At 52.0% G+C, this 26084-nt stretch overlaps 2 protein-coding genes across 2 annotated transcripts in view; one reads left to right on the forward strand and one right to left on the reverse strand.

Annotated features, from left to right (window-relative positions):
* Positions 1 to 1031: 1031 nt before the first annotated feature.
* On the reverse strand, positions 1032 to 11206 carry SNIP1 (Smad nuclear interacting protein 1). Its single transcript, XM_075336051.1, has 4 exons — positions 10780 to 11206; positions 8031 to 8136; positions 4338 to 4849; positions 1032 to 1574 (listed from the first exon to the last, which is right to left on the reverse strand). Exons 1-4 carry the CDS (start codon positions 10947 to 10949, stop codon positions 1304 to 1306), a joined length of 1059 nt encoding a protein of 352 aa, XP_075192166.1. The 5' UTR covers positions 10950 to 11206; the 3' UTR covers positions 1032 to 1303.
* AIRIM (AFG2 interacting ribosome maturation factor) overlaps positions 11093 to 26084 on the forward strand; it is a 32290-nt gene continuing 17298 nt past the window's right edge. Inside the window, exon 1 of the mRNA XM_075336052.1 lies at positions 11093 to 11559. The gene's annotated coding sequence lies outside the window, so the exon portion shown is untranslated. The remainder of the gene's footprint in view (positions 11560 to 26084) is intronic.

The raw sequence follows: 26084 nt of genomic DNA on the forward strand, positions 1-26084 counted from the left end.
TAAAGGTGTCTGACATTTGGGTGGCATCTGGAGCCTATCAAATATACTCAGGCCACTTAGAATTGGAGCATTTTGACCAGTATTAGTCAGCCAAACCATGGAAAGTAGTGCTTACTTCTACTCCTGGTTTTGTAAAAGATGCCTTAATCTCAGTCCTCTGTATACAGATAGGTAACATAATACGAGGTAGCCTGGTACTTCACCATCGCCCTCCCTCCCTCCCTACTTCCCCCATGGCATTAAGTACGTTTTCAAGGTTTTCAATTCCCCACAGTAGGCACATGCCTTAAAAAAAAAAAAAAAAAAAAAAGACCGGCCAACGCTAGGGACTTTTCCTGAAAAGCATATATATGGGGCTAAAGATTTTTTTTGTAGTTGAGTGTCAATACAAATTTTGCACTGCATGGCTTTTATAGAGCTCTGAAAAAGACAAAATGTATTTACTCCTCCCAAAACGTCATAGCAGGCTGACTGATGGACTCATTTTTCAGCTAACACAGAAGCTATAAAAGTTAACCCTAGAATGCGCAACCATAAAAATCAACCATAGAAAACAAGTAACCTAACAGGCCTGCGAGGCCCCAGGTATGCGTTTTAGGGTTAAACTGTGCAAAATTATTAAACCCAATTGTAAAAATGTTTAGCCCCAATTAGATGAATATAAAAAAGGAAAAAAAAAAAAAGAATATATATTATGTATTTTCCAAAAGTGCCTCTTTCATTGAAATGTTTTGGCTTCTTCCCATTTTGCAGGTTAGAGAATAAGCCCTGGAGGAGATTTGTAGGCATTTTCTAGGATGCAAGGGTTTGCCGAGCATGTTGTGTTACACATATCCCTCAATATTCACCTGCTGCAGGTGGAAAGAGGCTACAGGCCGACATAATGGAGACATCCCATAGAAAACGTTTGTTTAGATCTCTAATGCAGCTTGATAATTTGTATGGCATTCAGCCTTTATAAGTTAGGCCTTGTTAGCCTGCTACTAACCACACTATTCTAGTGTTTCTTTGCAAATTCATCAAATGAACTATTCGGGAGGCAGAACGGTACCTTTATTCTAGTATGCGATACCTTCACATGGATGACATTAGTCCATAAAGAGAAAGTGAAACATATAGTTACAAATGTACAGAATATAAACAGCAGTGTTACAAAGACGATGTCTCTGAGAGGTCATAGGGCACCTGAGGATTGGAGACTATGCACACCAATGCCACTAGTCCTGTATGATCTTAATGACAGAAATACTCCCCACAAAGCCATACATCACACCAGACAGGACTGGTCCATGGGGTAAGCTTGTTAGCTATCTGTCCCCTCATCTTCCTCCTCATCAACCTCGTCGTCATCCTGCTTCTTGTCCACTTCTGAAGTATCTGATGATTCGTGTAGCACTACATACTCCCTGCTGCTGAAGCCAAATTTCAGTACATCCTTTTCTTTCAGTTCATAGTACCGCTGTGACTCAATTCTTTGGTTGTTCAGATAAGTCCCATTTCCAGACCCCAGATCAATGATGTACGGTCTGACCCGTCTACCTGTCGTTCCATCTGCGCGGGTAAACTCCACCATTCTAGAGAGACAAAATCCTGGAAAATTAATTATTACATCCAGGCAATGTGCCATTCATTTAAAAAGGTCTTCATTTTAGTGTTTAGGATCCTGCATTTGGAGAAATAACTTCTATTTCCACAGACATGGCTTGTGCTGTGTGTGGGACGAGTGCATTGTTTTCACCTAAACATATGTGCACACTGAGTTTCAACAGTTTTGGGGGCAGAAATTAAAAACCGAAATTCTCAAAAACATCAGTTTTCAGTACAAAAGCAAAAGCAACAAGACTATGAATGAGTCACCATGTCACACTACATGGAGATGACCCACATCGATTAGACAACTATAGTATACTAGCTGTAGTACCCGGGCGTTGCCCAGGATAGTGCCTCTCTCTCCCAGTGTCTGCCTCTGTCTGTCTTTTTCCCTGTCTGCCTCCTTCCCCATGTGTCTCTTTCTGTCTGGCTTTTTTTTTTCCTGTCTCTTTGTGTGTCTCTGCTTGTCTCCGTCTCTTTCCATGTGTGCCTCTTTCTCTGTCTCTCTATCTGCGTGTCTGTCTCTCCACCGACATCATTACCTCACACATAAGCTTCTAAAGGCTGCTTTACACGAGTCGATCTATTGTGCGATGCATCGTTGGGGTCACGGATTTTGTGACGCACTTCCGTCATTCGTAACGACATCTCCTCATGTGACCGCTCCTTGCGAGTTCAACCGATGCCTAATCGTTTGAAATTCGGCCATCGTGTACTCATCGTTTAATTCCATAAAATCGGTCAGTTTAGTCTTAATGAACGACACATTGCAAAGTGTGACACCGTGTAATCGGCCATCCTCGTAGTTGTTTGTGACGTCAGTAAACATTCAGGGCGTATTTGTGGTTTTAAATAATCACGCCTAATCTAATCTGATTGGTTGTAGCAGATGCGTTGTGATAGGTTATTACTGTTATAAAAGACGGCGCTGTAGCGAAACTATATATATGGTATGTAACCAACCACATTAGCAGAACTGGATTGAGCAGGTCAGAAGAATTCAGGGCGTGCAACAATCCAGACAACGTCACGGAGGGCTGTATAGTTTGCCTAATTACGCCCATACAAAAGACAGATTGACCAAAGGAAAACATGTGTGAAGCCTTTTGGACGTCCGCCATGGCCAATCAATATATCGATGAGCGCTTTGTGGTCGTTTGACAACACTCAACGTGTGACACATGGACAACTACCTATCAGCGATACAAACAAAAAAACAGACTTTGCCAAATAAATCGCACGATGGATTGACTCGTGTAAAGCAGCCTTTATACTATGAATGTCCTTTGTTCCTATAGCAACCAATCACAGTTGCTATTCATAGCCTGTAGCTCACAGCTCCATTCACTTTAATGGAGGCATGTTTTTTGGAGTGTAACTAAAGCGGGAGGTTAAATTTTCTTGCCAAAACATAGTCTATGACGTTCACTGAGTCACATGGGGTTTCTGTGCAAAATGTTTTGATTGTACATGCAACGATGCGGATTCCTTTAGTGGACACACACACACACACTTATATATTAGATTGTATTACAGATAGGGAATACTTATTTAAAGGGAACCTGATGCTTCCAACTCCCGCCCCCTTCCCTATTGAGGTATATTTCAGGGGTTTTTTTTGGTTCTTCAAGTCATTGTAATACAGCAATACCAATCTTGTATACACTGCATATATTTGGAGTAGAAGTATCTAATATCCAGGACTAGTCAGTGAGATATTTATTCATTGACTAATTCAGGTTCAGCATCTGCAGTCACACCCCTACACATGAGTGACAGTCGCTGCTGAGATCCAGTCTCCTGGCTTGTATCCCCTGGCATAGGAGAGCCAGTCTCCTGCCTTGTATTCCCTGGCATAGGAGAGCCAGTCTCCTGCCTTGTATCCCCTGGCATAGGAGAGCCAGTCTCCTGCCTTGTATCCCCTGGCATAGGAGAGCCAGTCTCCTGCCTTGTATCCCCTGGCATAGGAGAGCCAGTCTCCTGCCTTGTATCCCCTGGCATAGGAGAGCCAGTCTCCTGCCTTGTATCCCCTGGCATAGGAGAGCCAGTCTCCTGGCTTGTATCCCCTGGCATAGGAGAGCCAGTCTCCTGGCTTGTATCTCCTGGCATAGGAGAGTCAGTCTCCTGGCTTGTATCTCCTGGCATAGGAGAGTCAGTCTCCTGGCTTGTATCCCCTGGCATAGGAGAGCCAGTCTCCTGGCTTGTATCCCCTGGCATAGGAGAGCCAGTCTCCTGGCTTGTATCCCCTGGCATAGGAGAGCCAGTCTCCTGGCTTGTATCCCCTGGCATAGCTCTACAGTGGGCCATTAGTAAAGCTGTGAGTGGGAAAGATGTGGGAGGAACGCACTGTCAATCACATCCAGTGGGTGAGTAACGCCTCATCGGAATAGTCCTAACTTATTAGCATACAAGGAGGTGCGGTATATAAATTCATTTTACTCAAATATATGCAGTTCTATAAAACAATAATGGAATACATGAATAAGGGACTGATCATGGGCACTGTGTAAAGCATAGGTGGACCTCATTAACTGACCAGTTGTGGGCAAGGGTTAAGCATCCTAAAATACAAATGCATGCAATTTACCACTAGGTAGTGCATCAGAACATACAAGGACCTCAGTGATCAAATCCTGAAAGGTGTATACCTTACAGTATATCATTAATTACATTCATCAAGGTCACTAGCCCTAGAATATAACCAAGAACAATAAATGAATTTGCAGTGCAGTAGATATTACTGTTACCTGTACTGCAAGACGGCATGTTGTTTGGAGCAGGAAGGATGGTCGATGGGAATATCAGCGATGCGCCTTTGCCTGCCCAGCAGGTATGCACTCTGTCTGTGGATGTACATGACTGGGAGAGACTCGTCATTCTTGAAGGGGTACAATCGCCAACGCTTCTTTGGGACACGTGCTTCAGGCGGCTCACTGTACTTTATTACCACACCTCGGAAGGTATTTGTGTCTTCAAGCAAGGCTCCAGAGAGTTCAAAGTTTGGTGCTTCCTTCTTGTTAGTAGTGCTGTCAGGCTCATTTGTCTGCTCCTCTTCTTGCTCCTCTCTCTGCCTTCTTTCTCTCCTCCGCTCATTGTGGAAGTCCCTAGCTGCTTTTTGCTCCTTTAAGTTATTGTCCTCCCGCTCCCTTTCTCTGTGTCTGTGCAGGTTGTTCCGGCTTCTATCAGCTTGGTCTCTATGTCTGCTCCTGTGCGTGGGCTGACGGTCATCGTGTATTCTGTGTGAGTGATCGTCTCTTTCCTTTGGAAACAATCGTACACATATGATAAATGGTCAGTAATATTTTAGGCTCTAAGGCTATGTGTCCACGGGAGAATGTAGCTGCGGATTTTTCTGCATCAAAATCCGCAGCTTTCCCGCAAAATCTGCACCTTTTCAAAAGGTGCGGATTTGATGCAGATTTTGGTGCAGATTTTTTTTTTCCCCCCAATTTTAAAGCCAAAATCCGGATGAAAATCCGCAACAATAATTGACATGTTGCAGATTTTTCCGGATCAAAATCCGCACGAAATCCGCTGCGGAAAAATCCGCAGCGTGGGCACAGCATTTCCAAAATGCCATAGAAATGGCTGGGAAGTGCCTGAGCTGCAGATTTTCGGCAAAATCCGCGCATTTTCCGCAGCGTGGGCACATAGCCTTAATCTACCTTTAATCACTGATAAAAGATATCTATTTTCATACACTGTAAAATTAAATAAAAGCAAGCATCAGATAAAGCACTATGGTGAAAAGTGTCATGTCCACAGCAATGTAGCCCTAGTATTACATAGGGTGCAGGTAAACTAATAGCTAAGCATGTGATATATGCTCGCAGCGAGTCTGCCAGACAAGGAGCAACAGCTACAGCCCTGATCAGAAAGGGAGACATTCTGACCGGCAGCCTAGTAATGCAAATGGACAACTCCTTTAATTCACTAGTTACACAGGAAACATAAGTAACTTGACAACCATTTCTCAGCACAATAGTGATCTGTTCTACAACAATGCAAGCAGTATAGAGGGAAAGTAGTAGCATTAATGGATGGCTCACCCAATTGCTTTCCTCAGAGGAAGCCTAACTAATGGATAAAACAAGGTCTGAAAGTAGATACATGCACTTCTGGACAAAGGTGCGGGCATACCTGATCATGCAATCACATTGCTTGTTCTTATTAGTACATGCACATTGTAAATTCAGACCGAAAGCAGCAACAGACGCGTCATGCACACAGGCTTCAGAAAGAGGATGAAGATGGCCGAAAGAGGCGGCGCCGGCACCGGAGATGCCCATTAGGCCCACCGCGCGACAGGTAAGTATTATAAAGTGTTTTTATGTACTCACTGCGGCCTGGGCTCTTATATACAGTATGTTAGAATGCTGTATATAAGAGTCCGGTGGTGGTGGCCGCAGCTTATAGGCCAAAAAAGTGGTGACAGGTTCCCTTTAATTAATAATAGTGATTATGAAATAAAGTATCTTTAATACAAAATTAAACTCACTGTTTATTTAGTTTTTATGCAATTCTAGTTTTATTGAAGCAGTGGGCCATCTTGGATTTGGTGTAACGACATTTACTTACCTCCTTTAAGGCAGCTTCCTGGGCATAGAAGACCGTGGTCGGATTCCGAGAGAAGGCGTCTGCTGTAAAATGGACGCGCCCCCTAGGCTGTCCAGATCACAGCAGGGGTAGGAGATCAGCACCATCTCTGTGGAGCTCACAGTGTATGCTGTGTGCACCACTTTCCCCCTGTCACCCGCCGGGATGGATGGAGTGAGTACCAATGCTGGGCAGCAGTGATTGTACCGTAACTGATCCTAGCGTGCTGCTCCCCGCCCCGCAATCTGCCGGACACCCCCGCCGCAGTAGCACTGCAGAACAAACCTGATTGTCGCAGACTCTTTCTAAAGGCTAGTGATTTAAAAAAAAAAAAAAAAAAAAAAAAGAGATAGAGATATTATATCTATCTCATACATACACACACGTAGCGCAGTGTTAGTGTATTACTATACGGTGTACTGTACAGTGTCCAGCATTGTTCCCCTTCAGTCAGTAACGTCACCACTCTGCAGAATCTCTAGGTCAAGCTGTGACCCAGAAGTGGCTTTTACAATGCAAGTCTATGGAGAGTCAGAATGGAGGCTTCATAAGCTTAGAGTGTAAAACAAAAAAACAAAAACAAAAAAAAAAAAAAACAAGCCTTCCTGCTCACACATGGAGCATAGAGTGTCTGTTAGTAGCATTTGTGGTGACATCACTGAGAAGAGGAGCAGAATGGTGCTGGACACCAAAGAGCAGCGGTAGGTGAGAATATTAATACTACAGTGGAACCTCGCTTAACGAGTAACCCACTTAACGAGAATTTCGCTTAACAAGTAAAGCTTTCTGTAAATTTGTAACCTACTTTACGAGAAAGCTTTGCTGTACAAGCAAAACACTCACCGAACACACTTCCGGTTCCGTCCATCCACCGCGCTCTAACCAGCACTTGCAGTCCACACAAACACACACATACAGTATTATGCTCACCTTACCTTCCGTTCCACCGTCTGCCTCATGGTTCTTGTAGTTCCCGGGTACATTGCGACGTCCTTGCGGCGAACTACAAGACCCAGGAGGCCTGAGATGGAACGGAAGGTAAGGTGAGTATATAATATAACATAATATGTGTACCTTTCGTTTCATCGCCGGTCTCCTGGGTGCTGTAGTTCACCACTCCGCTCCAAGCTGTGCATCGGCATCCATAGCGACGAGGCAGGAACCTCCTGTCACCGCTACTCAAAGGCAGCGCACTGGCCAATCAGAGGCAAGCGGCTCTGCCTTTGACATCAGCGCTCTGACCAGGAAGTTCCTCCCTCGTCGTTATGGTAACGCGATACACAGCCCGGCCCCGTACCAGAGAACAGCAAGTCCCAGGAGATCGGTGATGGAACAGAAGTTAAGGTGAGCATAATGTGTGTGTGTGTGAGTTTGTGCATGTGTGGAATGACAGAATAGGGGACCAGGATGGGATATTTAACACGTTGTGGAACGAATTGTTTGCATTGCAATGATTTCCTATGGGAAATTTTGTTTTGCCTAACGAGTAACTTGGTTAACAAGCACATGACAGAACAGATTGTTCTCGTTAAGCAAGGTTCCACTGTACATTACATCCATATTTAATTAATGAAAAAAACTTAATGGGAGTACCTCAGATTGCTAAAGGTATGTGAATTTGTAAGAGTTAAAGTGGGGTACTCTGAGGAATCTAAGGTTTAATACACTCTGGTTTCTTTACTCCTTGTTGCCATGCGTTCCTCTGTGGTGTTGCTGCCTTCAGTGTGAATCAACAATGTGCAGATTCCAGTAAGACCAAGGAAAACCATCGTATAAAACGGTGTTTCCAGACTTGATAGTTACAAACATACAGATTTCAGTTTGCCTGGAAAATGCATATGTACCTGCTTTATTTTCACAGGAAAGTGTGGAGGACTTTCACTTCTTGGTCTCCTATTCCTTGGAGATCTGCTTCGTCTTATAGAGGACTTTTTCCGTTTTCCTGGTGACCTACACAGAAAACAAATGTTTAGTACATAAAAGTAAAATAGACAAATGTAAAGGGAATCTATCAGTAAGATAGAGCCCTCAAACTGCATATATTGGCATGTAGGTAATGTAAGGCCCTTGGTACCTTTAAAGGGAATATTCACGGCTTTGTAAAAACAAAACAAAAAAAGTGCCCTAGCAATAACAGGCAGGTAGATGCCATCTAACTGCCTATTGTGCCCAGAGCCAAATCCTCACCAGCAAAAAGAAGCGACCCGCGGTATACCGTACCTATCCCCTCATCCCCCAGTGTGCCCCACCGTGTACCGCACCTGCTCCTCTGTCTCCCAGCCGCCCTCTATGGTGTGCCCCGCCGTGTACCGTACCTGCTCTCCTGTCTCCCAGCCGCCCTCTATGGTGTGCCCCGCCGTGTACCATACATGCTCTCCTGTCTCCCAGCCGCCCTCTATGGTGTGCCCCGCCGTGTACCATACATGCTCTCCTGTCTCCAGGCCGCCCTCTATGGTGTGACCCGCCGTGTACCGTACCTGCTCCCCTGTCTCCCGGCCGCCCTCTATGGTGTGCCCCGCCGTGTACCGTACCTGCTCCCCTGTCTCCCAGCCGCCCTCTATGGTGTGCCCCGCCGTGTACCATACATGCTCTCCTGTCTCCCAGCCGCCCTCTATGGTGTGCCCCGCCGTGTACCATACATGCTCTCCTGTCTCCAGGCCGCCCTCTATGGTGTGACCCGCCGTGTACCGTACCTGCTCCCCTGTCTCCCGGCCGCCCTCTATGGTGTGACCCGCCGTGTACCGTACCTGCTCCCCTGTCTCCCAGCCGCCCTCTATGGTTTGACCCGCCGTGTACCGTACCTGCTCCCGTCCGCCCTCTATGGTGTGACCCGCCGTGTACCGTACCTGCTCCCGTCTCCCCGCCGCCCTCTATGGTGTGACCCGCCGTGTACCGTACCTGCTCACCTGTCTCCCGGCCACCTTGTATGGTGTGACCCGCTGTGTACCGTACCTGCTCCCCTGTCTCCCGGCCGCCCTCTATGGTGTGACTGCCCCATGTACCGTACCTGCTCCCTTGTCTCCCGGCCGCCCTGTATGGTGTGACCCGCCGTGTACCGTACCTGCTCCCGTCTCCCTCTATGGTGTGACCCACCGTGTACCGTACCTGCTCCCTTGTCTCCCGGCCGCCCTGTATGGTGTGACCCGCCGTGTACGTGTACCGTACCTGCTCCTTCTCCCGGCCGCCCTATATGGTGTGACCCGCCGTGTACCGTACCTGCTCCTTCTCCCGGCCGCCCTATATGGTGTGACCCGCCGTGTACCGTACCTGCTCCTTCTCCTGGCCGCCCTATATGGTGTGACCCGCCGTGTACCGTACCTGCTCCTTCTCCCGGCCGCCCTATATGGTGTGACCCGCCGTGTACCGTACCTGCTCCTTCTCCCGGCCGCCCTCTATGGTGTGACCCGCCGTGTACCATACCTGCTCCTTCTCCCGGCCGCCCTGTATGGCGTGACCCGCCATGTACCGTACCTGCTCCTTCTCCCGGCCGCCCTATATGGTGTGACCCGCCGTGTACCGTACCTGCTCCTTCTCCCGGCCGCCCTCTATGGTGTGACCCGCCGTGTACCGTACCTGCTCCTTCTCCCGGCCGCCCTCTATGGTGTGACCCGCCGTGTACCGTACCTGCTCCTTCTCCCGGCCGCCCTCTATGGTGTGACCCGCCGTGTACCGTACCTGCTCCTTCTCCCAGCCGCCCTGTATGGTGTGACCCGCCGTGTACCGTACCTGCTCCTTCTCCCGGCCGCCCTCTATGGTGTGACCCGCCGTGTACCGTACCTGGTCCTTCTCCCGGCCGCCCTGTATGGTGTGACCCGCCGTGTACCGTACCTGCTCCTTCTCCCGGCCGCCCTATATGGTGTGACCCGCCGTGTACCGTACCTGCTCCTTCTCCCGGCCGCCCTGTATGGTGTGACCCGCCGTGTACCGTACCTGCCCCTTCTCCCGGCCGCCCTATATGGTGTGACCCGCCGTGTACCGTACCTGCTCCTTCTCCCGGCCGCCCTCTATGGTGTGACCCGCCGTGTACCGTACCTGCTCCTTCTCCCGGCCGCCCTCTATGGTGTGACCCGCCGTGTACCGTACCTGCTTCTTCTTCCGGCCGCCCTCTATGGTGTGACCCGCCGTGTACCGTACCTGCTCCTTCTCCCGGCCGCCCTCTATGGTGTGACCCGCCGTGTACCGTACCTGCTCCTTCTCCCGGCCGCCCTCTATGGTGTGACCCGCCGTGTACCGTACCTGCTCCTTCTCCCGGCCGCCCTCTATGGTGTGACCCGCCGTGTACCGTACCTGCTCCTTCTCCCGGCCGCCCTATATGGTGTGACCCGCCGTGTACCGTACCTGCTCCTTCTCCCGGCCGCCCTCTATGGTGTGACCCGCCGTGTACCGTACCTGCTTCTTCTTCCGGCCGCCCTCTATGGTGTGACTCGCCGTGTACCGTACCTGCTCCTTCTCCCGGCCGCCCTGTATGGTGTGACCCGCCGTGTACCGTACCTGCTCCTTCTCCCGGCCGCCCTATATGGTGTGACCCGCCGTGTACCGTACCTGCTCCTTCTCCCGGCCGCCCTCTATGGTGTGACCCGCCGTGTACCGTACCTGCTTCTTCTTCCGGCCGCCGGGGAGCCCCCGTCAGTGCACTCGGAGCTTGGACTCCGCCGTTTCCGGTGCCGTCTGTCCGAGATCCCCCTTTCCTCCTTTACATGAATGGAGCCCGGGCTGTGCGGCCTCCTCTTCTTATGCCGTCCGTCTTCCTTGGCCTCCTTCATCGTTCTATTATCCACCCCGCTTCCCAGAACTGCTAAGGGTAGAATCGTCTACAAGGCCGGAAACACCAGAGGATTCTGGGAGTAGCAGCTTCCGGTTGGTGGTTGTTAGCACACGCACAGATGTTTTCGGTAGCTAACTAGTTAACACCATAACCCAGTGACATACCCGGACGTCACCAGATAACAAGCCGTACGACAGATGCACTTGTCAGAACGCAGTGCACTGCTCGCTTGTTCTTGGATGTTTTAATAAAGCTTGTTGACGAAGCACAGTGATGACGTAGGGGCGTGCCCTCCGCCCTTTCGTACCCATCATTATCAAGTCCCTCGGTTCAGCCAAAAATGTATGGGCTCCTTACAGGATAGTAGGCGTGACCGGCTTGGTTTGTGGGCGTGGCGATGTTTCCTCCCGTCCACTATAACGATGCATCCGCCCCCCTCGTCCCGGGGGTCTTACCCCCAGACCCCGGCTTCCATTATAAACAACTCAATGACCACGTGGACTTCAAACAATAATGTTTATTCCGTCTGGAAACATCGAACACGCCACTATCACGTGACTGAAATGACGTCATGCCTGGAAGGAGCGCATACAGTCTAGCATCTACAGGTACTCGTGTGGTTCCCTCCGTTAGCGTGTAGTGCCCTCTATTGTTGCCTATTGCAGCCGTTTACACAGTAGAAAGCAGCTCGGCTGCACTGTGGTGAGGAAATTAGCCATGGCGGTCTCTGATCCCTGCACATACGCTTGTACGGGGTGTACCCCCATCAGACACCGCGGGCTTTGATCACATGTGACTGATAAATCTACACTGAGAAGGAATAATAGGATCTCAGGGGGGATGGACTGATAGTGAGCTGGAAATAGTGATGAGCTGGAAGCGACATTATCAAACATCCTGATTTATTCAGTGTGGAGACAAGTGCAGAAATACACTCACATGGGCATAAAGCACACGTGGCACGTGTATTGTCCATCAGTGTGTGACATCTGTGTGTGCCCTCCGAGTGACGTGTGCCGTCCCTGTGACATCTGTGTGTGCCGTGTGTGTGCCGTCCGTGTGACATCTGTGTGTACGTGTGTCCCGTCCGTGTGACGTCTGTGTGTACGTGTGTCCCGTCCGTGTGACGTCTGTGTGTGCGTGTGTCCCGTCCGTGTGATGTCTGTGTGTGCGTGTGTCCCGTCCGTGTGACGTCTGTGTGTGCGTGTGTCCCGTCCGTGTGACGTCTGTGTGTGCGTGTGTCCCGTCCGTGTGACGTCTGTGTGTGCGTGTGTCCCGTCCGTGTGACGTCTGTGTGTGCGTGTGTCCCGTCCGTGTGACGTCTGTGTGTGCGTGTGTCCCGTCTGTGTGTGCGTGTGTCCCGTCCGTGTGACGTCTGTGTGTGCGTGTGTCCCGTCCGTGTGACGTCTGTGTGTGCGTGTGTCCCGTCCGTGTGACGTCTGTGTGTGCGTGTGTCCCGTCCGTGTGACGTCTGTGTGTGCGTGTGTCCCGTCCGTGTGACGTCTGTGTGTGCGTGTGTCCCGTCCGTGTGACGTCTGTGTGTGCGTGTGTCCCGTCCGTGTGACGTCTGTGTGTGCGTGTGTCCCGTCCGTGTGACGTCTGTGTGTGCGTGTGTCCCGTCCGTGTGACGTCTGTGTGTGCGTGTGTCCCGTCCGTGTGACGTCTGTGTGTGCGTGTGTCCCGTCCGTGTGACGTCTGTGTGTGCGTGTGTCCCGTCCGTGTGACGTCTGTGTGTGCGTGTGTCCCGTCCGTGTGACGTCTGTGTGTGCGTGTGTCCCGTCCGTGTGACGTCTGTGTGTGCGTGTGTCCCGTCCGTGTGACGTCTGTGTGTGCGTGTGTCCCGTCCGTGTGACGTCTGTGTGTGCGCGTGTCCCGTCCGTGTGACATCTGTGTGTACGTGTGTACTGTCCATGTGACATCTGTGTATACGTGTGTGCCCTCCGAGTGACGTGTGCCGTCCCTGTGACATCTGTGTGTGCCGTGTGTGTGCCGTCCGTGTGACATCTGTGTGTGCGTGTGTCCCGTCCGTGTGACGTCTGTGTGTGCGTGTGTCCCGTCCGTGTGACGTCTGTGTGTGCGTGTGTCCCGTCCGTGTGACGTCTGTGTGTGCGTGTGTCCCGTCCGTGTGACGTCTGTGTGTGCGTGTGTCCCGTCCGTGTGACGTCTGTGTGTGCGTGTGTCCCGTCCGTGTGACGTCTGTGTGTGCGTGTGTCCCGTCCGTGTGACGTCTGTGTGTGCGTGTGTCCCGTCCGTGTGACGTCTGTGTGTGCGTGTGTCCCGTCCGTGTGACGTCTGTGTGTGCGTGTGTCCCGTCCGTGTGACGTCTGTGTGTGCGTGTGTCCCGTCCGTGTGACGTCTGTGTGTGCGTGTGTCCCGTCCGTGTGACGTCTGTGTGTGCGTGTGTCCCGTCCGTGTGACGTCTGTGTGTGCGTGTGTCCCGTCCGTGTGACGTCTGTGTGTGCGTGTGTCCCGTCCGTGTGACGTCTGTGTGTGCGTGTGTCCCGTCCGTGTGACGTCTGTGTGTGCGTGTGTCCCGTCCGTGTGACGTCTGTGTGTGCGTGTGTCCCGTCCGTGTGACGTCTGTGTGTGCGTGTGTCCCGTCCGTGTGACGTCTGTGTGTGCGTGTGTCCCGTCCGTGTGACGTCTGTGTGTGCGTGTGTCCCGTCCGTGTGACGTCTGTGTGTGCGTGTGTCCCGTCCGTGTGACATCTGTGTGTGCGTGTGTGCCGTCCGTGTGTGCGTGTGTTCCGTCCGTGTGAAGTCTGTGTGTGCGCGTGTGTTCCATCCATGTGACATCTGTGTGTACGTGTGTACTGTCCATGTGACATCTGTGTATACGTGTGTGCCCTCCGAGTGACGTGTCCCGTCCGTGTGACGTCTGTGTGTGCGTGTGTCCCGTCCGTGTGACGTCTGTGTGTGCGCGTGTGTCCCATCCGTGTGACGTGTGTGCCATCCGTGTGACGTCTGTGTGTGCGTGTGTGACGTCTGTGTGTGCGTGTGTGCCGTCCGTGTGTGCGTGTGTTCCGTCCGTGTGAAGTCTGTGTGTGCGCGTGTGTTCCATCCATGTGACATCTGTGTGTACGTGTGTACTGTCCATGTGACATCTGTGTATACGTGTGTGCCCTCCGAGTGACGTGTCCCGTCCGTGTGACGTCTGTGTGTGCGCGTGTGTCCCGTCCGTGTGACGTCTGTGTGTGCGCGTGTGTCCCGTCCGTGTGACGTCTGTGTGTACGTGTGTCCCGTCCGTGTGACGTCTGTGTGTACGTGTGTCCCGTCCGTGTGACGTCTGTGTGTGCGTGTGTCCCGTCCGTGTGACGTCTGTGTGTGCGTGTGTCCCGTCCGTGTGACGTCTGTGTGTGCGTGTGTCCCGTCCGTGTGACGTCTGTGTGTGCGTGTGTCCCGTCCGTGTGACGTCTGTGTGTGCGTGTGTCCCGTCCGTGTGACGTCTGTGTGTGCGTGTGTCCCGTCCGTGTGACGTCTGTGTGTGCGTGTGTCCCGTCCGTGTGACGTCTGTGTGTGCGTGTGTCCCGTCCGTGTGACGTCTGTGTGTGCGTGTGTCCCGTCCGTGTGACGTCTGTGTGTTCCATCCGTGTGACGTCTGTGTGTGCGTGTGTTCCGTCCGTGTGAAGTCTGTGTGTGCGCGTGTGTTCCATTCGTGTGACGTCTGTGTGTGCGTGTGTCCCGTCCGTGTGACGTCTGTGTGTACGTGTGTCCCGTCCGTGTGGCGTCTGTGTGTACGTGTGTCCCGTCCGTGTGGCGTCTGTGTGTACGTGTGTCCCGTCCGTGTGACGTCTGTGTGTACGTGTGTCCCGTCCGTGTGACATCTGTGTGTACGTGTGTCCCGTCCATGTGACATCTGTGTGTACGTGTGTACTGTCCATGTGACATCTGTGTATACGTGTGTGCCCTCCGAGTGACGTGTGCCGTCCCTGTGACATCTGTGTGTGCCGTGTGTGTGCCGTCCGTGTGACATCTGTGTGTACGTGTGTCCCGTCCGTGTGACGTCTGTGTGTGCGTGTGTCCCGTCCGTGTGACGTCTGTGTGTGCGTGTGTCCCGTCCGTGTGACGTCTGTGTGTGCGTGTGTCCCGTCCGTGTGACGTCTGTGTGTGCGTGTGTCCCGTCCGTGTGACGTCTGTGTGTGCGTGTGTCCCGTCCGTGTGACGTCTGTGTGTGCGTGTGTCCCGTCCGTGTGACGTCTGTGTGTGCGTGTGTCCCGTCCGTGTGACGTCTGTGTGTGCGTGTGTCCCGTCCGTGTGACGTCTGTGTGTGCGTGTGTCCCGTCCGTGTGACGTCTGTGTGTGCGTGTGTCCCGTCCGTGTGACGTCTGTGTGTGCGTGTGTCCCGTCCGTGTGACGTCTGTGTGTGCGTGTGTCCCGTCCGTGTGACGTCTGTGTGTGCGTGTGTCCCGTCCGTGTGACGTCTGTGTGTGCGTGTGTCCCGTCCGTGTGACGTCTGTGTGTGCGTGTGTCCCGTCCGTGTGACGTCTGTGTGTGCGTGTGTCCCGTCCGTGTGACGTCTGTGTGTGCGTGTGTGCCGTCCGTGTGTGCGTGTGTTCCGTCAGTGTGAAGTCTGTGTGTGCGCGTGTGTTCCATCCATGTGACATCTGTGTATACGTGTGTGCCCTCCGAGTGACGTGTCCCGTCCGTGTGACGTCTGTGTGTGCGTGTGTCCCGTCCGTGTGACGTCTGTGTGTGCGCGTGTGTCCCGTCCGTGTGACGTGTGTGCCGTCCGTGTGACGTCTGTGTGTGCCGTCCGTGTGACGTCTGTGTGTGCGTGTGTGCCGTCCGTGTGACGTCTGTGTGTGCGTGTGTGACGTCTGTGTGTGCGTGTGTGCCGTCCGTGTGTGCGTGTGTTCCGTCCGTGTGAAGTCTGTGTGTGCGCGTGTGTTCCATCCATGTGACATCTGTGTGTACGTGTGTACTGTCCATGTGACATCTGTGTATACGTGTGTGCCCTCCGAGTGACGTGTCCCGTCCGTGTGACGTCTGTGTGTGCGCGTGTGTCCCGTCCGTGTGACGTCTGTGTGTGCGCGTGTGTCCCGTCCGTGTGACGTCTGTGTGTGCGCGTGTGTCCCGTCCGTGTGACGTCTGTGTGTGCGCGTGTGTCCCGTCCGTGTGACGTCTGTGTGTGCGCGTGTGTCCCGTCCGTGTGACGTCTGTGTGTGCGCGTGTGTCCCGTCCGTGTGACGTCTGTGTGTGCGTGTGTCCCGTCCGTGTGACGTCTGTGTGTGCGCGTGTGTTCCGTCCGTGTGACGTCTGTGTGTACGTGTGTCCCGTCCGTGTGACGTCTGTGTGTACGTGTGTCCCGTCCGTGTGACGTCTGTGTGTACGTGTGTCCCGTCCGTGTGACGTCTGTGTGTACGTGTGTCCCGTCCGTGTGACGTCTGTGTGTTCGTGTGTTCCGTCCGTGTGAAGTCTGTGTGTGCGCGTGTGTTCCATTCGTGTGACGTCTGTGTGTGCGTGTGTCCCGTCCGTGTGACGTCTGTGTGTACGTGTGTCCCGTCCGTGTGACGTCTGTGTGTGCGTGTGTCCCGTCCGTGTGACGTCTGTGTGTTCGTGTGTTCCGTCCGTGTGAAGTCTGTGTGTGCGCGTGTGTTCCATTCGTGTGACGTCTGTGTGTGCGTGTGTCCCGTCCGTGTGACGTCTGTGTGTACGTGTGTCCCGTCCGTGTGACGTCTGTGTGTACGTGTGTCCCGTCCGTGTGACGTCTGTGTGTACGTGTGTCCCGTCCGTGTGACGTCTGTGTGTGCCGTCCGTGTGACGTCTGTGTGTGTATGTGTATGCCATCCATGTAAAATGTGCCGGGGGAAAAAAATGCACGTTACTGAAATGAATGGTTTTCATGTGTTAATAATGTGCATCGATAGACGATAGATATTACAGCTATTAAAAAAAATAAATAAGAGAAAAAACAATGAGCAGAGTCTATGGAGCCTCAGTGTGACACTCCATAGACACCATAGACATAGCTAACAGGCACCCCCGGCTCACACTGCCATGACTCCCAGCACCTCTGAAAAGCAATTACTACATCAATTTTCTGGGCAGGAAGAAGCTGCATGGGAGTCTAGATGGACAGGCGGGTCTCCAGCAGCTTCTCCGTGTCCGGAGTGACAGGTTTCTGCCTACAAGCTCACAAAGGGAGACTTGTCAGTCAGTGGCAGCGGGCAGGAAGAAGCCGCATGGAAGTCTAGATGGACAGGCGGGTCTCCAGCAGCTTCTCCGTGTCCGGAGTGACAGGTTTCTGCCTACAAGCTCACAAAGGGAGACTTGTCAGTCAGTGGCAGCGGGCAGGAAGAAGCCGCATGGGAGTCTAGATGGACAGGCGGGTCTCCAGCAGCTTCTCCGTGTCTGGAGTGACAGGTTTCTGCCTACAAGCTCACAAAGGGAGACTTGTCAGTCAGTGGCAGCGGGCAGGAAGATGCCGCATGGGAGTCTAGATGGACAGGCGGGTCTCCAGCAGCTTCTCCGTGTCCGGAGTGACTCAGTCCACAGGGGTTTAAATGCAGCATTTCATAGTTACAAATGTGCCCGATAACATTCTGCCTGCGGATTGGGCAACTTGTATCATTAGAGAGGGTCTATTATCAAAGAGGGATCTATTGTTTAAATCAGGTTTTTGTGTTATATGTATGTGGAAAAACATGGCCATTTTTTCCCATATCACAATCTTCTTTTTTTTTTTTCTTTCTTTCTAAAATAAAACTTGCAATTTTCACTCTGGCCACTGGGGCATTTTTAGACTCAAACCTTCTATCCTTTCAGGAAGCCTTTACAGCAGTTTTCTTATCATCATAGGCCGGATTCCAATGACATGTAACACCACATGATGATAACACAAGACCCCCCACTCGCGATGGGTGACACCTGACACTTCAATGCCAAATATAAGGTCAGGATCAGACCATTGGCACAGTGTACATGTGTAATGCTCTGAAGTCTAAATGCCCCAGTGGCCAGTGTGAAAATTGCTCCTTTTTTATGATAGATTGTGATATGTAAAAAAAAACACATTACCATGAGTTTTTCTAAAATAGTTTTGTGACGGGGTCCTTCTCCGATATCACACAATCAACAGAGCGAGAGATGAGTGAGCAATCCAAAGCATGTTTATTCCATGCAATCCAGAATGTCCATCAAATAATCCACCACACAGAGGGTGTCAGCCTCTACTCAGAGGATCAATCTTCATCCTTCTCTCTTCTCCTGCTCAGCCAGACTGACAAATCCCCCAGGTAAGCAGAGCGTTTACAGTAGGTGGATCCCAGGCCCCCTCCCCCAGACTTAGGACAGGAACACTATAGGGGGTAATTACCTACAGACAATACAATGTACACACAAGCAATACAAATAATGGACAGTGAACCATGCGTAAAATAGGAACCTACACAGCATGATACACAGTTACACCCTATCCCACCATCATAACTTTTAACCCAATGTCTTGATTTAATCATTAGGTCATCTGATCATCGCTTCCTTTAAAGCTAATGTAATACTATTGTATGTACTGAGGATTTCGATTGCGTTAGGGCAATGACAACCAGAGACGAGTTCTTGGTGCAAAGATGTTTATAATATGTAACCAACAAGATGTACATAAACGGAACAAAACACAGTAGAACATAAAACACAGGAAATACCTTCCAGGATCGGAGCGAAGGGGAATTCCCGGGGCCACGCACCGGACTCCCCCAGGGAGACCACCAAGAGCGAACCCCTATACAGGGACTGTCTGGCAATCACCCCAGAAGGCCTAAATGCGCAGCAGCCGGGACACAAAGGGCAATAGGTATAGTCCAAAAATGTCCGTACGAGATGAGAGTCCAGAGTGGTTACGAACCGGAAGGAACCGGGCAGAAGTGCTGAACAAAGACAGCAGACGGAGTCCGGGCACAGCTTGATGAGACCAGGTGAAGTCCAGAGTCGGTGTCGGTTGTTTTTCAGGAGGATCCAAATGTCAATCAGGAACCAAGAGCAGCAAAGCAGGAGTACACAGCAAGCAGTATACTCAGGCACTGGACTAAGCTTAGGAGCGGCCTTTTAAACAGATGGACAGGAAGTAGGGCAACAGAACAGCAAACTCCATGTTAACAAAGGGCAAGCTCTTTCAAAAGAGAACTGGAAATCCCGGAACTCTGACAGCTAATCTTCATCTTTTGGGCTCACTACCGCTGTTTGTACATTCTTGTAAGGGCTGCTTCTCACTTGCGAGTTTCCCGCAGTAGAGCAATGCGAGAAAATCTCGCATTGGAATCGGACACATGTTAGTGAATGATTCAGCTCGCATTTGTGTTTTTTCTTTGTTGCTCCATTGGGAGACCCAGACAATTGGGTGTATAGCTTCTGCCTCCGGAGGCCACACAAAGTATACCACTTTAAAAAGTGTAACCCCTCCCCTCTGCCTATACACCCTCCCGTGCATCACGGGCTCCTCAGTTTTTATGCTTTGTGTGGAAGGAGGCACACATCCACTCATGCTCCCATTTTAGTCAGCAGCAGCTGCTGATTTTATCGGTTGGAAGAAAAGAGGGCCCCCACAGGGCCCCCGGCATGCTCCCTTCTCACCCCACTAAGTCGGCGGTGCTGTTAAGGTTGAGGTACCCATTGCGGGTACAAAGGCTGGAGCCACATGCCGTTTTCCTTCTCCATCCCTTAGAGGCTCTGGGAGAAGTGGAATCCTAACCGGTCATCCATTCACTGGGATCGGGCTCCCTCCGCAGCCCCTGTGGGAATCTGCCGGACAGGAGACTTGGTATCAACAGGGACAGGGCCCTGCATCTAAAGGTACTCTGTGTCCCCATGGGGACGGTGCATGGAGCGCTGTTTCACAAACGCTGCAGCTGCTGCTGGTTTTGTGACGACCAAGACTTCCGCGCCGACCGCGCCTGTTTGCCGGCCGCGGTATTAAATTTAGTCCCCGGCTTCATGCGGCCTAGTACCATAACTCCCGCCCCCGGACCTGCCAGTCAGGGGTAAGGGCGGGACGGTCGACCTGACGTCGACAGTGAGGGCTGGAGCATACTTTAGGTTTCCTCCCCCCCCCTCACTGATCACTGTGGGGCACCAGATTCCCGCACTTTACTAGTCGCCGCCCACGGCTCCCTCCTCCCCTGAGAGCTCCGGCAGCCATTTTTACAATCACATTCTGCCGGTGGAGGATTTCAGGAACGAGCTCTGCAGCTCTGGGAGGCCCAAGGCAGGGAATCTGGTGGACACACACACCACTTTGGGCGGTCGGTAAGCCACACCGGTCACCCGGTGCTGGTCCCCCTAGGGTGCCGAAGTGTATATGTATATATATATTTGTATACATTTTCTCTGTTCGGCCGAATTGTTTTGCTTTTGGCTATATACCCTCAGTGATCACTCTCCTAGGAGACAACAGAGAGATGCTGTCCAGAAGCACAGAGCATTTCCGGACAAGCGCTTTACTAAGCGCCTTATTGACACACGTTACCCCTTCCCCTCTGACGTAGTTAAGGGTTGGGCTCAATGTCCCAAGGTGGATCCTCCAGTCTCTAGACTGGCGGCTAGATCTGTAGTATCAGTGGCAGATGGCTCATCGCTCAAGGATGCCACTGACAGGCAGATAGAGCTCCTGATCAAATCCATCTATGAAGCCACAGGCGCGTCTTTTGCCCCGGCCTTTGCAGCCGTGTGGGCACTCCAAGCTATCTCAGCTTGTCTGTCTGAGATTAATGCGGTCACACGTACCTCTGCTCCGCAAGTTGCGTCTTTGACTTCTCAGGCGTCGTTTTTTTCGTCCTACGCCATGAACGCCGTCCTGGACTCTGCTAGCCGTACAGCGGTAGCATCCGCTAATTCGGTGGCAGTCCGCAGGGCCATGTGGCTACGCGAATGGAAGGCAGACTCTGCTTCCAAGAAGTTGTTAACCGGTTTGCCATTTTCTGGCGACCGATTGTTTGGCGAGCGATTGGATGAAATTATTAAGCAATCCAAGGGAAAGGACTCGTCCTTACCCCAGTCCAAACCAAACAGACCTCAGCAACGGAAAATTCAATCGAGGTTTCGGTCCTTTCGGCCCTCAGCCAAGTCCCAATCCTCCTCGTCCAACAGGCCACAGAAGGGCCAGAGGAACTCTTATGCGTGGCGGTCTAAGTCATGTCCCCAAAAAACCGCCGGAGGCACTGCCTCCAAGGCGGCCTCCTCATGACTTTCGGCCTCTCCAAACCGCATCCTCGGTCGGTGGCAGGCTCTCCCGCTTTTGCGACGCCTGGTGGCCACATGTCCAAGACCGATGGGTGAGAGACATTCTGTCTCACGGTTACAGGATAGAGTTCAGCTCTCGTCCTCCGACTCGTTTCTTCAGAACATCTCCGCCCCCGAGCGAGCCGATGCACTTTTTCAGGCGGTGAACACTCTGAAGACAGAAGGAGTTGTGATCCCCGTTCCCCTTCAGGAACGTGGTCGCGGTTTTTACTCCAACTTGTTCGTGGTGCCAAAAAAGGACGGATCATTCCGTCCCGTTCTGGACCTCAAACTGCTCAACAGACACGTGAGAACCAGACGGTTTCGGATGGAATCTCTCCGCTCAGTCATCGCTTCGATGTCTCAAGGAGACTTCCTAGCATCAATCGACATCAGGGATGCTTATCTCCATGTGCCGATCGCACCCGAGCATCAACGCTTCCTGCGTTTCGCCATCGGGGACGAACACCTTCAGTTTGTGGCACTGCCTTTCGGCCTGGCGACAGCCCCACGGGTCTTCACCAAGGTCATGGCATCCGTTGTGGCGGTCCTACACTCTCAGGGCCACTCGGTGATCCCTTACTTAGACGATCTCCTAGTCAAGGCACCCTCCCGGGTGGCATGTCAACACAGCCTGACCGTCGCTCTGGAGACTCTCCAGAGGTTCGGGTGGATCATCAATTTCCCAAAGTCCAAATTGACACCGACCCAATCACTGACTTACCTCGGGATGGAGTTTCATACTCTCTCAGCGATAGTCAAGCTACCGCTGGACAAACAGCTTTCGCTGCAGACAGGGGTGCACTCTCTTCTTCGGGGCCAGTCACACCCCTTGAGGCGCCTCATGCACTTCCTGGGGAAGATGGTGGCAGCAATGGAGGCAGTTCCCTTTGCGCAGTTTCATCTGCGTCCACTCCAATGGGACATTCTCCGCCAATGGGACAGGAGGTCGACGTCCCTAGACAGGAACATCTCTCTTTCCCTGGCAGCCAAAACCTCTCTTCAGTGGTGGCTTCTTCCCACTTCTCTGTCGCAGGGAAAATCCTTCCTGCCCCCATCCTGGGCTGTGGTCACGACGGACGCGAGTCTGTCAGGGTGGGGAGCGGTTTTTCTCCACCACAGGGCTCAGGGAACCTGGACTCCGACAGAGTCCTCCCTTCAGATCAATGTTCTGGAGATAAGGGCAGTGTATCTAGCCCTAAAGGCGTTCCATCGGTGGCTGAAGGGCAGGCAGATCCGCATACAGTCGGACAACGCCACGGCGGTCGCGTACATCAACCACCAGGGCGGCACGCGCAGCCGTCAAGCCTTCCAGGAAGTTCGGCGGATTCTGCTGTGGGCGGAGGCCACAGCCTCCACCATCTCCGCAGTTCACATCCCGGGCGTAGAAAACTGGGAAGCAGACTTTCTCAGTCGCCAGGGCATGGACGCGGGGGAATGGTCTCTTCACCCAGACGTGTTTCGAGAGATCTGTCGCCGCTGGGGAACGCCGGACGTCGATCTCATGGCGTCACGGCACAACAACAAAGTCCCGGCATTCATGGCACGGTCTCAAGATCACAGAGCTCTGGCGGCGGACGCATTAGTTCAGGATTGGTCGCAGTTTCGACTGCCTTATGTATTTCCCCCTCTGGCGATGCTGCCCAGAGTGCTGCGCAAAGTCAGGTCCGACTGTTGTCGCGCCATTCTCGTCGCTCCAGATTGGCCGAGGCGGTCGTGGTACCCGGATCTGTGGCACCTCATGGTGGGTCAACCGTGGGCGCTCCCAGATTAACCAGACTTGCTGTCTCAAGGGCCATTTTTCCATCTGAATTCTGCGGCCCTCAACCTGACTGTGTGGCCATTGAGTCCTGGCTCCTAGCGTCCTCAGGGTTTGCCTTACCCACTTTTCTTTCCTTCCTTCAATCCGGAATGGACAAGGGTTTGTCTCTCGGCTCTCTCAAGGGACAAGTATCGGCGCTATCCGTATTTTTTCAAAAGCGTCTAGCCAGGCTTCCGCAGGTCCGCACGTTCCTGCAAGGAGTTTGCCACATAGTCCCACCTTACAAGCGGCCGCTGGAACCCTGGGATCTTAACAGGGTGCTAAGGGCTCTTCAGAAACCACCTTTCGAGCCGCTGCGGGATGTCTCTTTATCACGTCTTTCGCAGAAGGTGGCATTTCTAGTGGCAGTTACATCGCTCCGTAGAGTGTCGGAGCTAGCAGCGTTGTCATGCAAAGCCCCCTTCCTGGTTTTTCACCAGGATAAGGTGGTTCTGCGTCCAGTCCCGGAATTTCTCCCTAAGGTAGTATCCCCTTTTCATCGCAATCAGGATATCTCCTTACCTTCATTTTGCCCTCATCCAGTTCACCAATGTGAAAAGGATTTGCACTCGTTAGATCTGGTGAGAGCACTCCGGCTCTACGTGTCTCGCACGGCGCCCCTGCGCCGTTCTGATGCGCTCTTTGTCCTTGTCGCTGGCCAGCGTAAGGGTTCGCAGGCTTCCAAGTCAACCTTGGCTCGGTGGATCAAGGAACCGATTCTTGAAGTCTACCGTTCTTCTGGGCTTCCGCTTCCTTTGGGGCTGAAAGCCCATTCTACCAGAGCCGTGGGTGCGTCCTGGGCATTGCGGCACCGGGCTACGGCTCAGCAGGTGTGTCAGGCAGCTACCTGGTCTAGTCTGCACACTTTCACAAAACACTATCAGGTGCATACCTATGCTTCGGCAGACGCCAGTCTAGGTAGGCGAGTCCTTCAGGTGGCGGTTGCCCACCTGTAAGAGGGGGCCGTTTCGGCTCTTTTTATTAAGGTATTCTTTTACCCACCCAGGGACTGCTTTTGGACGTCCCAATTGTCTGGGTCTCCCAATGGAGCGACAAAGAAGAAGGGAATTTTGTTTACTTACCGTAAATTCCTTTTCTTCTAGCTCCTATTGGGAGACCCAGCACCCGCCCCTGTTCCCTTCGGGCTGTTGTTCTTTTCTGTACACATGTTGTTCATGTTGAATTGTTCTTTTGGTTCATGGTTTCAGTTCTCCGAACATCCTTCGGATTGAATTTACCTTAGACCAATTTATAAGTTTCCTCCTTCCTGCTTTTGCACCAAAACTGAGGAGCCCGTGATGCACGGGAGAGTGTATAGGCAGAGGGGAGGGGTTACACTTTTTAAAGTGTAATACTTTGTGTGGCCTCCGGAGGCAGAAGCTATACACCCAATTGTCTGGGTCTCCCAATAGGAGCTAGAAGAAAAGGAATTTACGGTAAGTAAACAAAATTCCCTTCTTTTTCTCAGTCCAAATCGGACTGAGAAAAAAATCGCAGCATGCTGCTTTTTTGCGAGTTTCTACTGCGAGTCTCTCCATTGCAAGTCTATGGGAGCGTGTAAATAATCGGATGTCACGGGACGGCACTCACACCATCCTATTGACATGCAATTTTCTAAATACATTTATCGCATGTTTCCTAAAACACTCCAAACGAGTAATGTCTCACAATGTCTGTCATTCACTATTCTCTGTCAGTCGGTCTCTCCCTCTCGGTCTCTATTCTCTCTCTGTCGGTCCGTCACTATCTCTGTCCCTCTCTCACAGTCTGTCAGTCATTTTCCCCTCCTCTCTCATACTCACCGATCCCCGATCTCCGGCGCGGCGCTGCACGGCATTCACACTGCTCCGGCGGCTTTTACTATTTTGAAAAAGCCGGCCGCTCATTAAACAATCTCGTATTCCCTGCTTTCCCCACAAACAGGCGCCTATGATTGGTTGCAGTGAGACACGCCCCCACGCTGAGTGACAGCTGTCTCACTGCACCCAATCACAGCAGCCGGTGGGCGTGTCTATACTGTGCAGTGAAATAAATAATTAAATAATTAAAAAAAAACGGCGTGCGGTCCCCCCCAATTTTAATACCAGCCAGATAAAGCCATACGGCTGAAGGCTGGTATTCTCAGGATGGGGAGCTCCACGTTATGGGGAGCCCCCCAGCCTAACAATATCAGTCAGCAGCCGCCCAGAATTGCCGCATACATTAGATGCGACAGTTCTGGGACTGTACCCGGCTCTTCCCGATTTGCCCTGGTGCGTTGGCAAATCGGGGTAATAAGTAGTTATTGGCAGCCCATAGTTGCCACTAAATCCTAGATTAATCATGTCAGGCGTCTCCCCGAGATACCTTCCATGATTAATCTGTAAGTTACAGTAAATAAACACACACACACATGAAAAAATCATTTATTAGAAATAAAAAACACTAACAAATTCCCTGGTTCAACAATTTAATAAGCCCCAAAAAGCCCTCCATGTCCGGCGTAATCCAGGATGCTCCAGCGTCGCTTCCAGCTCTGCTGCATGAAGGTGGCAGGAGCTGCAGAAGACTGAGCTGTCACTGAGGTTACCAGCGGCCACCGCTGGATCCTCCAACAGTGACAGCGGGTAAGCTCAGTGGCAGCTCAGCTGATCGCGATACTCACCTCAGTTGCTGCGTGGAGCTGACAGGAGCGGCTGTGTATTCTGCAGCTCCGGTCACCTCCATGCAGTAGAGCTGGAAGCGATGCTGGACCATCCTGGATTACGCCGGACATGGAGGACTTTTTCGGGCTTATTAAAGTGGTGAACCAGGGAATTTGTTAGTGTTTTTTATTTCTAATAAAGGATTTTTTCGGGTGTGTGTGTGTTTATTTACTGTAATTTACAGATTAATCATGGAAGGTATCTCGTGGAGACGCCTGACATGATTAATCTAGGATTTAGTGGCATCTATGGGCTGCCATTAACTCCTTATTACCCCGATTTGCCAACGCACCAGGGCAAATCGGGAAGAGCCGGGTACAGTCCCAGAACTGTCGCATCTAATGTATGTGGCAATTCTGGGCGGCTGCTGGCTGATATTGTTAGGCTGGGGGGCTCCCCATAACGTTGAGCTCCCCATCCTGAGAATACCAGCCGTC

Source organism: Anomaloglossus baeobatrachus, chromosome 2 (genome assembly GCF_048569485.1).
Source record: "Anomaloglossus baeobatrachus isolate aAnoBae1 chromosome 2, aAnoBae1.hap1, whole genome shotgun sequence".
NCBI lineage: Eukaryota > Metazoa > Chordata > Amphibia > Anura > Aromobatidae > Anomaloglossus > Anomaloglossus baeobatrachus.